Raw genomic sequence first — 16,965 nt, forward strand, 5'->3', positions numbered from 1 at the left:
AGCTTCAGAGACAGATGATTTCTCATATGTGGATCTTTCATTACCAAGTGTACATTTATTAATGACTGCACACAGAAACAGACACACAAAAGCCAGAAACTCAACACCTCTGCTTAGGGGAGAAGCATATAGAGTCTACCAGCCAGGTAGTTCACAATGCCTTGAAAACTTATACAGAAGTAATGAGCACCAGAAACAGTTATATTCTGATGGATTAACATATTTCCTTTCCTGATCACCTGCCTGGAACTGCTTCACCTTCCCTTATTCCTGGTCCAAGATCCCAAACCATGTAGCCTGGATCCTTCCAGCTGCAGCCCACTAATCACCCTTGCATTCTTCATGCTGCTCCTGTTCCTGATTTTAGACCCATCAAGTCTTGTTCTTTGCCTGGTTCCTTGATTTCATCACATGTGGATTATGCACTTTGATCCCAAACCATTTCCCTAACATATGCAATATGTAAAAGAGTATTTTATTTAACAAAATATCATCAAATTATTTGAAGTGACACTTCAAACACCTGTAGCAGTAGCAGTGAACCAATGTACCTCAAATGCTCTCCCAGTTCTGCAGAAAACTATCATCAAGAAAGGCAGAAGAAGAGCCAAGAACCAAACAGAAGGTTCAGGAATATTACATCCAGTACTTAATACAGAAAGGATACGATGTTCCTAAAAGTGCAGCACAGTAAGCCTGAGACACAAAACCAATGCTGAAAGTAAGAGAGGCAACAAATTGAAGACTGAAATGGAATGAGGGTATTAAGGAAGCAGATGAGAAAGTATAAGGTATCCCAGAATAAGGAATTAGGGGATATTCAACTGGAATATTCTGAGGGCAGCTGAGGTCAATCAACAACAACATCACATGTGACAATCTGGCAGTCTTTCTGGAAGATGTTCCAAATGATTGTCATCACTACTTCAGCCATCAGTTAATTTTTTCTTCTTTGGTTTGGCACGTCACCATAGGCTGGAATCTGATTTGGCTTTGAAATAAGCCAAATCAGTAACAGTTATTTTCAATAGGCTGATAGAGAATATCTGAAGGACAGTCAAATACTAATTCTGTACTTATTTGAGCAAACAGAGAAAAAACTACTTCTACAAAATGTAGTCCCCCAATATCACAGCTGTATGATTTTTAAAGATGGCTAACATATGCAGACAGTCTATTAAAATGCACATAATTTATTTGACTCAAAATGAAAACATATCTAACAAGTAATTCCATTCATCTGGCCCTTTTTCACCCAGCCTTAAGATATACAAATGTGTGCCTTTTCACCAGAACACAGCAGCTGGGAATGAAAAGGAAAGCATTCAAATGATCATTTTCACATCATATTCCATCGTCTTTTCACCAGCTTCTCCCCAGTCTTTCTTTGAGTCCCATTCTGTTACAAGAGAGCTGCTTTTTAGATCAATTCATATTTCCATAATCCACACTGCTGTTTCTCTCTCTCCTCCCCAGGGTGGACTAACCCCTGCATCCAGAACTATGGCATACAACTGTCATTAAGACCTGTAACAATAACAAGATAACAAAAGAGCTGGTAGAGATGAGGTTAGCCAGTACCATATGCTGATCAAGTTCAACATTTTTAACTTAAAAGCTCTATAAAACAAAACTCCCACAATTCTGAGAACAAGCATACTTCATGTTGCCACCTGTCCTCAAAATGTCAAGGAAATACCAAGTTTTTTGTACTGGCCTTTTATAATTTTAAAAAATTAAAAAATAAAAGTCTCAAGGATTTATTCTGTCTCTGTTGGGATGAATTAAAAGAAAAGGTTGAGAAATCATCTTGGAATATTCACATCTTGAATGATGTAAGGGTCTTGGTGATTCTGGGTGTTCCCAGCATGTCTTCATGGGCAGTTGTTCCACAGAATATTTATCAGGACTGAACAGATCTTTTCTGTTCACACAGTGCAGTTAGCAACTATAAATACACCTCCTAATGTTTTCCTGCTGATCATCCATCAGCTGGGATTTGCATAGACAAAAAGCATTGCCTTACACACAGTATTTTTCAATAAAAACAGCGTCTTCCAAATGCAAAGTCTCACAAAAATCACTTTATCTTAACAAGATAAAGTTACCTTGCAATGTACAAAATTGCCACATTGCAATCATCTCAGCAGGGCTAATTGCTTTCCACAAAGATTCAAGTTCAAAAATATCCCTTAACTAAATATAGTGTGCAAAATTTAGACAAAAACACTACTGAAAATTAGTAATCTCATTAGATTGATTCCTCCTTTCTCATACCAATGCACCCAAATATCAATCATACTTATTAATAAACAGACAACAAAATCACCAAACCCTTTTTAAGATTTCCTGGTAAAAACAATCCCACAAAGCAAGCACCTATCTAGTTAGCATAAACATTTGAAACATGTATTTAATGCCTCATCAGAACACAAGAACAAAGGCATCTCATGCAGAAACCTGGTGAGATGCATCCCCTAACAGCACGCCTGCAGCCTTGGAAGGAGTGTAAACAGCCTCATACCTCCTGGGCTCCTGCTGCTCTCTTAAGAGAGCACAGAGGAACACAACATCTCACTGCTGGCTTCCACATATTCATTTAACCCAGAGAACAGATTTTAGCTTGCTTCTTGAGAATATTGGAAAAAACAAACAAACAAAAAAACAACTTGTGGTATTATTTAAATCTTTAAAAAAGAATATAATCTCTTTCATGGTGACCTCATTTATGTATTTGCTGTCATGATCCATTCAATCAAAGATTCCATCCTGAAAGAAACTGAGCCTTTTGTCTCCAATCAGATGCTCATTTAAGCCTGGCTTAATTTTCAGTAGTTGAAACATACATGGAAAGTCAAGTGTGTGACTGGTGCTTTGCTGCGGGAAGACCAACGCATTGGTACTTCTGAGGACTTATCCTTTAAACAACTGCATATGCACCTGTACCTCTTTATGTATACAAATATTTTCACATGAATCAGGTAGATTTACAAGTATAGTATCAGACTTTAGTTTGGGTCACTGCAGGATACAAAGCTCACAATTCAGTGATGACTCCTGTATAATGTGATACAGTAAAACTAAAACCCAGATGTTACGTAAAATATGATCTAATAATATAAAGACATTGCCCTAACTTCAGGGAAAAGAGCAGAGAATCCTCATGTGGGCTGCATTATCCCTTACTCCTTACTCATCTGCAGGTTTGGGTGACATGGGAAAGCAGATTTAGACTGCTTGTCGTAGAAAGCAAGAGGAGATAGGATGAAATCTGCAACTCAACCAACAGTCTAATGCACAGTCTGAATTCCTTCTTAACCCACATCTGCAGTTAACAACCCCTTGTTATATTTATTACAAAAGTGGCTTCTGGTAAGACCATCTCCTGATATTAGCTATTTGTGTCACCTTCCTGCTGAGATGTTTTTCACTAGCAGAGAAGCTGCAGGCTGAAATTAGAAAATATTATGTGATTAGAAGGGCAAAGAATGAGAACTATTCAATGGACACCACATACTACAGGTAGAAATCACTTTGGGTCAACAGGCAGTCAGATAAAAAAGCTACTGCATTCTTAAACAGCTAAAATTAATACCCAACATACTTGTAACTACTAAATTGATAAGAAACGTTGGACCTCACGTGCCCCAAAGGTTAAGGCACACAGAAAGCAGCGCCGCCTCTTGCCCAGGCACCACCTGCTGCTGGTGCTATCGGCACAATGCTCTCCTCCTTCCTTGTGCTAACACCACCCAGGAATGTTTGAACTCAGTGAAGCTGGTGGGAGTGTCAGTGTTTTTATTTGCTGAACAGACATGAACAGAGCCATAGTGGAAACATCTGGACACATGTGACATCAGTAGGGCTTTGCTACTGACTGCTCTGCCATGAGCAGACAAGCCAGTGCCAGCAGATCGCAGCTCTGCCGGGCAACATTAACTTCTGCAGAAATGGGTTTTCTTCTTCAACAGTCAGCAAGTACTTCAGTTTGGAAGCCAAGGTGTTGTTTTCATTTGGGCTGCTTTTCTAAAGCCCTTAAAAATACTTTCTTCTTAAAAAACAAGTGGATTTTTTTTCCAGATATCATAGCAATAATATTTTTTCTTCAGACTTCCACTTTAAAATGGGCTTGTAAGGCTGAAATGAAACTCTAGTTTAACCAGTCTGAATAAATTTCAAGATTAGAAACATACTGATCTTTTATCATGGGAAATTTTGCATAAAGGGGATATTTGAACATACTACAAGACAGTGCCTCTAGGAAAATACATTCAAAATACATTTTAAAGAAAAAAAAAGCCCATTAAATGGTTACAACTCATTCTTTATCCAAATTTTAGTGTTGGAGGATAATCACAGAAGACCTATATATGCTCAAATCAGAAATCTTCACATTTTTTCTACAGTGCTGAGGTTATTCACAACATTTTCCACAATGTCAAACTCATTTTTATATCAGTAATGCCAGTACAACAGTAACTTGTAACTCTAAGATGTCTCAAACAGATTAGTTCTTCTGGCTCTTGAGGCACTTTTTAATAAATACTTTCTTTGAAATGGTAGAGTGGCTCTTTGTACTTTGAATTCTAACCAGCATGAGCTCATTTTTTCATTGATAGTTTTGAGAGTTACTAAAAATGGAACTACTCCCACCTCAAAAAATAAAATAAAATGAAAGAAGGCAAAACCACTTTCTGAAACACTCCTGGCAAAGAGAAGTATTTTTCATTTCCTGCCTTGAAGCATTACTTTTTTCCTTCCCCACTCTATGTTTCTCTCTTTTCCTTCTTATTCTGGCATCTGAGGAGTTACCAGAGAGAAAATAAGCGGCTTCCCTGCAATCTTGGCAGATAAGGAAATCAACAATGAATCTTGCAAATTCTTTTGTGATACCAAAACTATGCCTTAATATTTCCTTTACTTGACAGACTGTGATTAAGTAATTATGACAAATCTCTGGTCTTGTCTTCCTCCTGATCAATTCTAGTTTCTACATCCCATCCACAACAGATCAGATGTTTCGCAAAACATGAATTTGGGAAGACAATATTTAAGAAAAAATACACCAAAAGAATATTGACCACCATCAAAGAAAATGGCAGGGCAGAAGAAAAACAAGATTAGAGATGAGTAAGCACAGGGAAGTTCAGACATACTTAGAGGAGAAATGTGAGAAAGAGGAAGAAAATGTCAAAATGGCTTAGACAAGTTTTCTTTGCATTATGAAAGCAACAAAAAGGTGACATGATAAACTGTAGAAAAATTCAGGAAGAGAGGAAAATATTTTGCCCACTGTTATCACATCACTGTGCAAACAGACAGCCCTTCAATTTTAGGAAAGATGATTCTTTGGGATACATCCAAAAACTAACTCACACATTTTACATTTAAAATAGAAATGACTGAAAAACAGAGCAGAGAATATTCCTCTTTTTTTCCTTTTTTTCTTTAACATTCTCCCCACAGACTTTCATGGAAATTAGCCCTGATAGTTTTAGTGGGTTTTTGATTTTTAAAGAAATTAAATCTGGTGGATACTCAGGTCTCCAATCCTAACCTACCCAGTTCAACATGCACACACACATGCAGAGAAGGCTTCTGCTGATTTCACTTCACGACTTGGCTCAGGGGTTTGCTTCAGAAGCTGCTATATATTCTGTTTAAATCCAGTGGTTCTAATAGGAAAACTTCCCTTGCAAGGAGGATTAAAATACCCTGTTTCCCAGGAACACAGGCAATTTACCTGAAATGCCAGAGACCCCACACAACTGAGACACAATGTGCAGGCACAGGTTTTTCAGAGCCCAAAGGCAGAGCACTGCCTGACGCCTCTGGTGTTTACAGATTAGGTATGTCTACTGCATCTTTGTATGATTCCCCTCCAGTCTTCAGTGGGCTTCATCTTCTAATCATTTTTCTACACCAGCTGTTCTTTGAATAACCTTCAACTTGCTGAATAAGCTCCCATTTTTCTTCATACATAATTTCTCTTTATAATTTTTTTTAAGATCAAGTCTTTCTTGGGGAAAAAGAACAAAACAAACTAGAAAAAAAGAATTTAAATGACAATGAAGATGATCATCCTGCAGCTAGGATAATTATCAAAACTTGCTGAATGCCTAGCTGAGAACATATAACAGCACAATTTGCTCATTTTTCACTCTTTTACAGGCTGCACATTTCTGACTTATGCTATTCCCTAAGCACACATCCTACTTTCTATGTTTGTATATTTACTTCTTTCATCATGAATCATCTTATAGCTGTCTTTATAGAATCATGTACTATTGATTAAAAAAAAAAAAAAACCACCAACAACAATTTATCAACATCTTCTGTACAGCAACACTTCTAGATCATCCACTGTGGTGATATTACCAATGAAGAATATGTTTGCCTCAATATTAGTATAAAAACAAGAGGCAAAGAAGCCATTGAGAGAAAGATATTTATTCTATTTAGTTCCATTATGTATTTTCTTTTATGAAAATATTTCCATGCAAGAAACTCTTGTAACAATTTGCTGAAATAATAAAATTTAGTAATTTCATTAAATTTTAATATTAACAACTTTAATAAAATAGTCATGGGGAAAAAAACCCAACACACTAATTAATAGCTTGCTGTCATTACAAACAGTGAAATAATCCATCAGTCCTGTATGTATAAACTTTCCTTTGAGGATTAATTATAGATAGAACATAGGATTTTCACACTTTCAGAATCAGTAACTTTAGATCAGTCTCTTATAAGTGTCTGAGGATTTTTTTCCCCCAAGCAAGTAACTAGGGTATCTCTAAAATATTATTAAATAACTATCTAAAATCTTGCATTGAAAAGGATTAAAGGAATGGAATGCACATGTTCTGACATTAAGAGGACATACATGGGTAGCTCTTCAACTTTTTTGATCTGATGGCTTTTTATAATATCAGTGTTTTGCAAAGCTTTATTGATAATTTTTTCCACATTCTCAATCCCAAAACAGATAAAAATCCAACATATCAAACAGGATCACCTGATTAAAATACTCTACATCAAAAATAAGGGGATGCAGAGAACTAGCACAACATTCCATGCTCTACAACTGCTATCACATATTCCTGTCACAGAGGCAATCTAATCACCAAGTCACCAGTTGGGTGAAGACTTCCACCCTGCTATCATTAGCATCTGCCTCTCCACAGCTGAATAGAAGAGCTTTTTTATTATTATTCTAACATAAAAAAAAAGTTCAATCTCATGTTTCCAACCTGGTCTCCAAAGTCCTCCGGGAACTTCCACAGTACCACTGGATCTGTAAATAATTGACAGACAGCATTAATCAGAGGCAAAGGAACAGAGTATTACAGTCAGAGTACATTAATATTAAAAGAGAGGGTCAGCTTAGCATCAAGCTTTGAGGCAAGTGCAAAAATATATCTAAAAACTAAGGAAGATACTGGATTATTAAAAAGACTCATTTCATATTTATGAAACTGTATGCTTATTGTTTTACATATGGCAGCAGGTTATAATGTACCAAATTCTTTTCATATTCAATTCTTTATTCCTGGAATACCTCATTCTTTAAGCACATTTAATTTCTACTTTTTAAATCAATTAAGAAATAAAGAGATAGAAAACCTCTTTTCATCCTAGGGAAAAAAAAAAACAGAAAATTATAAGGGGAAGAAAAGGCCTTTATGAAAGCACAGAAAAACATCCTTTGTGGTTTTAAAGATAGTACCAATGTAACCAGCATTCTCAAGGAAGAGTTTAGACAAGCTAGCATGTTTCAGTATTTACTGTTCAGAGCCATTTAAAACTACCGTTTCAATACCTCTTGTAAACTGCTAATTATAAAAACAGTTATTTAGGCTACATATTAGTCTCCACTTAATATTATTTTGAAAACCTCTATCACAATGATTGGAATCATAACCTTTCAACAAAAACACAAATTATGATCTTCATCCTGCCTCCCCCCCAAACCTTTTAATCTCCTTTGATACAAACCCTTCCGGAGGTGCTACTGTTACATGGCCACAAACACCCACGAAGCCTCACAGGCTTCTGAACAACAGGTTAGCAGCGGTGTTTGTCCACCTGCTAGAAGTGCAATTAGGCACCTTCCTGCAAGGGAGACCCAGGGCAGTGCCGGAGCCTGGACCAGCGGCGGAGCTCTCCAATTCCTGCTCGTGCCCCAGCCGCGGTCAGGCAGATCCTCCGGCCGCTGACCACGGCCAGCAGCAGCTCGGGGTGCCCGAGGGCAGGAAAACAAAGGAGAAGCACAACAGTAAGTGCCACGACACTGCCTGATGGGAACTGCCACCTCTTGTCTGCCTCAGGAGCTGCTGGACCCAGTCTTCCAAGGGAAGAATGTCTGGGAAACTCTTCAGATTTCCACTTCAGACACTAATACCATCACTGCGTGGTAACTCAGAAACTTCCTTCTCGGTGCTAGGTTTGACATCAGAACCACAGGGTTTTTCCACTTTTGGCAAAGTACGGAGGTTTCTACTCTTGAGTTCTATATATTTGCTGGTGCAAACTGGAGATTTAATGAGAAGGGAAATGCCACTGCTGGTGGTGTCATTCCCAGCTGCTGATCTCAAATCCTACTGCTCAGCACAGAGGCGTCGCACGTGTACATTTGCCGCTGGCCCAGCCACCAGGAGCTGGAGACCAAAGTCAGCATTCTTCCTGCACCCCAGGCCAGATCTTAAGCCAACAGCAGAACATGAATTTCAAATGTGTTACAAAATTCAACTTTTCAGTCAACTCAATGCAATTTAGACCTAATCTATATCCAATTTAAATCTAAGTGAGATTTTCTATAAAAATTGAGGCATTTGACTCTACTTGTTGGACAAGCTTGTTTTCTCCTAAGAACACCCAGGAAGGGTTCTGCAGGTATTATTTAATAAAATATGTGCATTTTGCACAAGGAATTTTCCTCCATTACTATGGGGAGCAAGAACTTTTGAAGGCAGATACAAGAGATATGATGCTACGTTTGTAAGAATATAAGAGCAAATAAATACAGGTACTTACAAGACAGATCTTTTTTCCTGATCTATTTTGTACGTATTTAAATTGCAAACAAATCTCTATAATGACCAGATACAAGAGCAGTTTGACTATCCTATAAAGGAACTGTTGTTTTTATTCCAAATTAGTATTATGAAAAAGAAAGCAATTACATATCAACAATGATCCCTGATAAAGCCAAGGAGCAGCAAGTACGGTAACATCTCAAATACTTGATGTTAAGTAATCCATAAATTACTTGCTCAAAAGCACGGGAAACTTGCAGAATCCAAAAAATACTTCAACAGAGCTTGTAAATCTAATGCCATATGTCCACAAACATTTCAAGCATAAATTTCTCTTCGAAAGAGCAATCCCTCTGCATTCCCACTACCAGGTACTTGGTGAAGCTGTAGCACTGTCTGTCTCCTGCTGGTGCAGCCTGTGACAACTACATGGAGCCAGATGAGGGAACTGGCCAAGATCAAACCAAGTGTCTGAAACTTTTCAGGGCAGTGTTAACTAGATCAGTTCCCCAAAACCCTTGGGTTTGCAATAGAAAAAAAAAAAAGGAAGAAAAACTAGGGAATAGGGAGCTGTGGTGAGAAAAAAGCAGGACTGCTTCATGCGGCAGCACTCCCAGCATCAAGCACTTGCTACAGCTCGTGCAGTACAAGCTGGTTAGCAGCTGCCTCTAGTTCCGTTTCTGATCACCTATTTCTTGTTCACAACTTCCCTAGTCTTGCAGTACCATTTATAGTTGTTTCTATTGCAAAACCCAAGCACTGTGGCCTGTTGAGGAGGTGAGGGGACCACTCTGCAGTGAGGCCAGGCTGCCAGAGCATCACCAGCCAGGAGCTTAGCAACATCACCTCTTCCCAGCAGTGAAGCCAGGCAGATGATTTTGGCAGATGTGAAGTACAGTTACATGAGAAGCATTTTGTATAGTGAATGCTTTAGCAACACAGTAACAAAATCACTGAGGTTTCTGAAATCAGACAGAAATGTAATTTCTTTTGTTGACTCTCTTTAGTGCAAATGTAACTGCCAGGCTTCAAAATAGGAAGCAGATCACAATAGCAAAACCTCTGCGTGTTATTTTAAAAGGTCACAGTCATGAGCAAAGTACACTCTCAGAATTAAGCAAAACTTTGTGTTTGGGGTCAAAATATGGCTAAAATTTGCATTTCAATGAGGGGCCAACAGAGCTAACAGCATTTCACAGGGCCACCCTTTATCTACAGGCAACAAGATCCAACAGCTCCAGTAAGTTCTTTTGGTGCCCTGATATCACAACAGACAGTAAAACCCTAAAACTTTAATTTAGTGTCCTGCTCATCTTGCTGTCTTCACTTCATACTAAGGCTCTCTCATACTACTCCAGCCTCACTTGAAATGGTAAAAACCAATCTAAAGTAAATTCCAGTTTGCTCAACTATAGGTATAACAACATTTACTTTCCTATCATGAAAGGATATTTACATCATGAGAGGATAATTAAATTCATGTCATCTAAACAGGAAGAACAATGCTTTTAATACTCCTTCATGAAAACAAAAAAGAGCCAACATTAAAAAAAAACTATTCCTAACTCAATCCAAGAAAAACATTCGGTGCTACACTCAGAAGAAATTACATGCCTTCAAGACTTGTCCAACTGCTTTGAGCTGGGTTTTGCAGCTGTTTTTACTGGCTTTTAACTGGTTATTTTAGTAGGTACTTGCCATGCATTTATTAAGTAAGAAAATCTGATGTGACTTGTGCTTCAAAAAGAAAAGTTACTCTATTCTTTTTATGCCTTTACTCTCTGAAACCAAATCCTAACACCTATAAAAAGCCTCAGGATTTTATGATAATTATCCCAGTCTGGGATTGGAGTTTTTTTCAAAAGATTATGTTGGTTTCTGCTTTTGGAGCGAGGCTCAGGAAGCATCTGACACATCTTTGGGACAACTTCTCAAAAGGGCTGCAGAGGAAGAAACAAAAGGTTGCTTTAGATTGATTTAGGTTGATTTAGAAATAAAAAGAGAAAGTATAATCCGATTCTGTAACTGTATGCACTCTATCTTCAGATTTACAAAGACTGAATTTTCTTTTCCCTGAGGATTACTTTCCAGATACTCTGTCTGATCTGGCAATGTTAGGTCAATTTTATGCTGATTTTATGGGTGAGAGGATGAGAACCGCTCAGAAATAGCTGTTGTTATAGTCAGCTGAGGAGCTACTGAATTTCTCCTTGTTCACTTCTTCTAACAGACTTCTCAGGACAAATGGTTTGCACCAATTCTAAGTAAATGTAGTAATAAAAGGAAATAAAATACTTTGTGTGGTACATGTATAATTGTATATATATTGTTGCATGTGTAAATGGATATTTTCATGTACAAACAGCACTTTTTCTATGCCTACCACATCCAGGACATAAATCTCAGCACCTGTCAGTAACACTTGAAAATTACTTTGCTAAATATCCTACAGCATTGGAAAGGACATCTCCCGTGGTACGAGCCAGATGAGAGACAATCATGGAAAGGTTTGCTGAGGTACCAAAGAGTGCAGTACAATTACAAAGAGAAAAGCAAGTCACAGGCAATGCTTAAAAAAATAGCATTCAAGGTGTAATCTAGAACTGCTCCGGAAGATAAATGCAGGCAACTGTGACACCCACTAAGACAAGAGGAAAACATATGCAGATCCTCAAGGTAATTTCTCTCCAAAAATCTATTCCTGTAGAGACAAGGTCATAAAGCATGTCATCTATATTTTCAGGAAAACAACTTCTACCACAGTTTAACTTCTGCAACAAATCGAAGAAAATACAAAGGTACTATTTCTCATGACAGAGTGGATTAGAGAAGCAGTACACTCTAAACTATGAAAAAAAAAAAAGGGAAAGCTTTCTAGCTTGTAACTTTCCCAAAAAGTGACAAGTTAAATACACTCTGAAAATACTATTCATAATCATCAAGCTTGCAGATTACAAATGCCACACAAAAATACAATAGGATAAGGTAATTAGCACACATGAAATTTGGTAATGGAACAGAAATTACAAACACATGCTGAGAAACATCATCTTGGGAAATTCTCTTGGACAGCAACAGAAAATATTTCAGACAGGAAAATACAGCTAAGATAAAATGAAACAGATTCATTAAGTGGTCCAATATTCTGGAGAGAGGAGGACTCTTCATCCTTGTTGGTTGTACTGAGCAGAACAGACAAAAAGACCTCCAAGCAGAGTTGGTCATGCTTGGGACAGAGGAACGGACTAGATAATTGCTCAGTATTCCTCCAGTTATATTTTCTCTGATGCTGTACAGATTTTCATTGGAAAAAAGCTGTCAGTGCAGAAGGGAAAGAAGAGACTGGGGCCAGGAATTAAGGGGGTGGGAAAGAAATACAATGAGGAAAAGGAAAGTAGCAAAGCAAAACTTATTGCAGACTGTTCCTCTTTCTTGTCTGGAAAAAACAAGTGCCACATTTTTTTTTCCTTATGTGAACATGAGAATGTAATTAATAAATCTGAAATTATCTAGTGTTATCTCAGGGAACAGCTTTATAAACACACATTTAAGCAATAAGCAGAATGAATTTTGTTAGACTAAGTAGTTTTCAGCAATAAGAAATTAGTTCTCTAAGTTTACGATACTGCTATTTTTCAAAAACAAAGGTCTCTTACATACTTAAAATAATTTTCCAGAAACACTCAACAGTAATTCTAGTGATGCTTTTGTATCAATATAGTATTTAATACTCAACCAAATCACTACAAGAGTGATTCAGAAACAAAAGAAGAGATGAGCCATAACATGCAACCCAAGGATTTTTACAGATGAAATCATCTGATGAAAAAAGCAGCATTCGCATAAAAAATAACTTCTTGCAAAAAAAGATTTCTGTATATCATATTAAAATTTGTCCGTTCACAGTTTCATACATGAAGTGCCAAAAATTGAGTAGAATGGGAGGCCCTGCTGCCAGAAGGGGCAGTGATTTTCAGCTCCCTGGTTTGGGGGATCAAAGTGGAGCACCAGCCAGGAGCAGGAGGAAGAAGAGTAGGATGCCATGGAAAAGGGGAGAAGAAGGGAGTTAAAGTAATTTCCAAGCATCAGAAATCAAAAGAAAGAACAAGAGCAAAATGCATTGAAGCAATTTGATTTTAAAAAACTAAAACTAAGGACCAGTCACTAACTTCTTGGGCATCTAAAACCTGTCAGATTAAAGATAATATGGAAATGAAGGTGCCATTACAGAAAATACCTTAAAGTATACTTTTATACAAATCATGTAGCAAAAGAAAATGTATTTACAAAGTTGTAGCAAATCTTAACAATCCAGCACCTTCAAATCTTTTATTCACACTTTACTCACAAGTGAGCCTTCCTTAACTGTCTCCACAATTTCAAACAGTTCCTACTTCAGCAAACAGTAAAGGAACAAGACAAAAATGTCAGCATCACTGACAACATCAGTTACAGAAAAATATAAACAAGTTCCAGTAATTTGCCAGCTTTTCCTGCTATATATTAATACACTGAGATTCTTCGGGGTCTCAAGGTGGGACTTGTCCTTCAGAATAAGCCACAGCATGACCACAGCACAGCAGCCCAGTGTCTCCTGTCCCTTCTCCCTCACCCACACCAGTGGCCTCTGCCTTGTCTTCAACTGACTGTAAAGCTTATGCTTCATTTTGAAAAATAATTTAGGCATTGAAGGTACCCATCTCACACTGGCATCAAAGGTGATATTTGGAGTGTGTGACTTTTGACATTTTTCCTTCCAACTTTTCTCACAGAAAGTAAAGTGTGAACTAAATGACAACAGAGTCAACAACCACATGCTAAATACTGACCTTTGGGAAATGGAAAAGGGAAAATAAAAGTTTCTACCCTCAGTCACAATCACTATAGCTGTTATCTGTATGTCTTTGGGATTGCACATTTGCCAATCAGAAATGTGATTTTTTTTTTTTTATCAGGCTCAGAAACATAATTACAAAGACCTTAATGGCAAGATGAAAACATCTTCCTTCCATGAGGAATCTTTTCCTAAGGAACTGTTTTTAACTGTAGTAATAACATCTACAATTGAAGTAATTTCTGTAGGATGTATGCTTGAAAAATGCTCCCAGTCACAAGTAGCACAAATTACTCATGGACTTACCAATTGGCTCAGAATTTAGTTACGTCTTCCTATAAGCACATAATACTTAGCAAATGATTTCAAGATCCCAGTGCTCACACCATGTTTGTGGAAAACCAGAATTTTGTTTCTAATACACATGAAAAAAAAAGGTGCAATCCATATCTCTAAGAGTCACTCAGCCCTTAACAAAAACCGCATGCACACACACACGATGTTCTCTACTCCCCACAAAAACTACTTGCATTTGAAGTCAGTGGGTCCAGCTCAGCCAGCCCCACCCCATCACTGCAACTCCACAGCTTTTAAGTGCTGGCCATTGCTGCCCCACCGAGGCATCAACAGCTCACCATCCAGACTGAAGTGTGAGAATCTGACACACTTACATCGCACTGCAAAGCCACGCACAAGATTTGCTGATTGCACAGTTTATCAGAGAATTATTGTCAAATATTTCTACTTTTAAACTTATGTGACAAAGGTTCCTCAAGTTTTTCAGAAAGGTGAGAACAGTGTGCAAATACTGACCTCCCAAATAATCACATGCAAGGTTCAGCAAAGTACATTGTAGAGAAGCAGGACTTTGTCCTGCTTTGTCAGGTTTTGGACCCGAAACTTTCTCCAGTCTTTCAGATTTCCCTGTCTGTAAGGCACTTGAACTAGGAAATAAGTACTTCTTCCCCTTTTACAGGCGGAGAGATGGTTAAAAGTTCTAGCCACTCCGTGACATCTCCTTCAGAGCTGCAGGTCAATCCCTTTTGGCCCAAGAATTTGTCCCACTGAAGGACAGAGCAGTAAGTCATTTCAGCTTACTACAGACAGAAAGAAAGGGCCCTTTGGGCTGCAATGCTATTAGCCATGCTTCAGGCTAAAACCTTAATCAGGGTGAGAGTTCATTGCACAGATAGTGCTGAGATAAAATGAATATGTTCAGCCTTTATTTTGTCTCTTCAATATATAAGCAGGGGTTTCTTTTACCTGGTAAGTCTTTAGAATGACTTTGTAAGGTATGGAAACAACTGTATACCTTTAGAAGCTGTGTTAGTCTTAATTTTCCTACTTTTACGTTGTAATCATGAGTGAAGCATGAGAACAAGTACCTAGGAACTAAGGCAGCAGAAGAAGAAGCAAGTGGGCACCATGTATGTCTCCAGTCATTCCTAATGTTTAAGGAGGATTTACAAAAAAAAAAAAAAAAAAAAACAAAAAACTTTTGCTGTCCCTGGGTCTCCTGTTCAAAGAAATTTAAAGGAGACAGGCAGTGCTGTGATCTACTGAAATGAACAATAACTGAAAAGAGTAAGACTAAGAGCATTCACCTTCACAAGCAAACACAAGTCTTACACCCTCCCACAAAGAATGGAAAAGTAACTTACCACACTCCCTTGAAAACAGACATGCAGGGGTTTCTTCATTTTAAATGAAGATATAGGACTTAAAGTTCTTAAAAACTATTGTGGGCTACATGAAATTTTCCTATATTAGGAAATATGCAATATTGACTTTAAGAAAGGGCTAAAAAAGTTCAAGTACGTTATTACCAAACAATATGCACCAAGTAAATTAGGAAGAAGCAAAACTCCTGCCTTGCCAAGTACACTAGGGATGGACCATCACTTGCTCTTTCATGTCAGTGATGTCTGATCAGAGAGAACCATTTTATCTCACAGACTGCACTGTTATATTTGCTTTGTGGAGCCCCCACACACTGCATATAGAAAAATAAAAAAGCTTTTGGCACATGACAAAAACTACATCTCCCTACATTATGAATACCTGAGTTACTGCTTCCTGATTTACTCCAAGAAAAACAAATTTGGTATCAGCTTGGACATGAAACCAGGGATATATGTGACCCTGTAAAACAAACTGATTGATTGCAGAAAACACAGAGTGATATCCAAGCCACTTTTGACAGACATTTTCCAAAAATAACAGAAAACTAGATCTTACATTAACGTCAACATGCCTTAAAAAATAAATTGAAGCAATAAAAAATTAAACCAAAAGCTTAATCCTTCTGCAAGTTTTTTTTCTCTAAGCAGAAGCTAGTCCAGTCTTTAGCTACTTCAAGGAAAAAAATGAGTGTTGCAGGGGAACTCCCTCTTGGCCAAAGATGATATAATGACTATCTATTTACATCACTTCTTGCCTGAACAGTGCAGCAACATTCCTTCCACTTTCCGCTGGTGAGGACCACATCCTGGGCACAGTCCAACTGCTGGTACTTGACAGCACAACTTTCCACTAAATTATACCCCGTGCCTTAAATACTGACTAGCACAAGCAGTAAAATGTGATTACTCAATAATTAACAGGTAAGTAACTACCTATTACTCAACAACTTAGAGGGAGAAATTACCTAAAGGCCAGAGCAATAGTGGAAAACATAGTATCTTAGAAGAGCAATCCCAATGCCACTGTCTTTACAACCAAGGACAGCTACAGGGAGAAGGGGTTAGATTCTCTCTTCATTGTTCTATTCTAAATTATTTATGACATTTTATTTAACTAATAAACTTAAAATAAATTAACTACTGTATCATATATTCACCCCATCTCTGTGATTATGTTGTGAAACAAGACTAGGAACTGTGCAATGATATTCTGCTTATGTGTGAGAAAGAATGAACATAATAGTACACTATAAATGCATAGTTTCAAATTCTTTATCCTTTTTTCATTCTCCAATTACAAGCAGCATTTTCTACATGAAATTCAAACCTTTCACATTTTGCTCACTGGCTGTGGTAGGAAGGAATGGAAGTAGAACAGCACTGGTAACCAGGACATGGCCTGGAAGATTCC

At 37.7% G+C, this 16,965-nt stretch overlaps 1 protein-coding gene across 7 annotated transcripts in view; it reads right to left on the reverse strand.

Annotated features, from left to right (window-relative positions):
• The window catches only part of DENND1B (DENN domain containing 1B), a 152,893-nt gene that overhangs the window by 104,739 nt on the left and 31,189 nt on the right, over positions 1–16,965 (reverse strand). For all 7 annotated transcript variants that reach the window (XM_068199607.1, XM_068199610.1, XM_068199608.1 and 4 more), the window contains one exon: positions 7,254–7,297. In XM_068199607.1, coding sequence (XP_068055708.1) covers positions 7,254–7,297 — 44 coding nt within the window. The remainder of the gene's footprint in view (positions 1–7,253; positions 7,298–16,965) is intronic.

The sequence above is a fragment of the Anomalospiza imberbis genome, chromosome 9 (assembly GCF_031753505.1).
Source record: "Anomalospiza imberbis isolate Cuckoo-Finch-1a 21T00152 chromosome 9, ASM3175350v1, whole genome shotgun sequence".
In the NCBI taxonomy this organism is placed as follows: Eukaryota; Metazoa; Chordata; class Aves; order Passeriformes; family Viduidae; genus Anomalospiza; species Anomalospiza imberbis.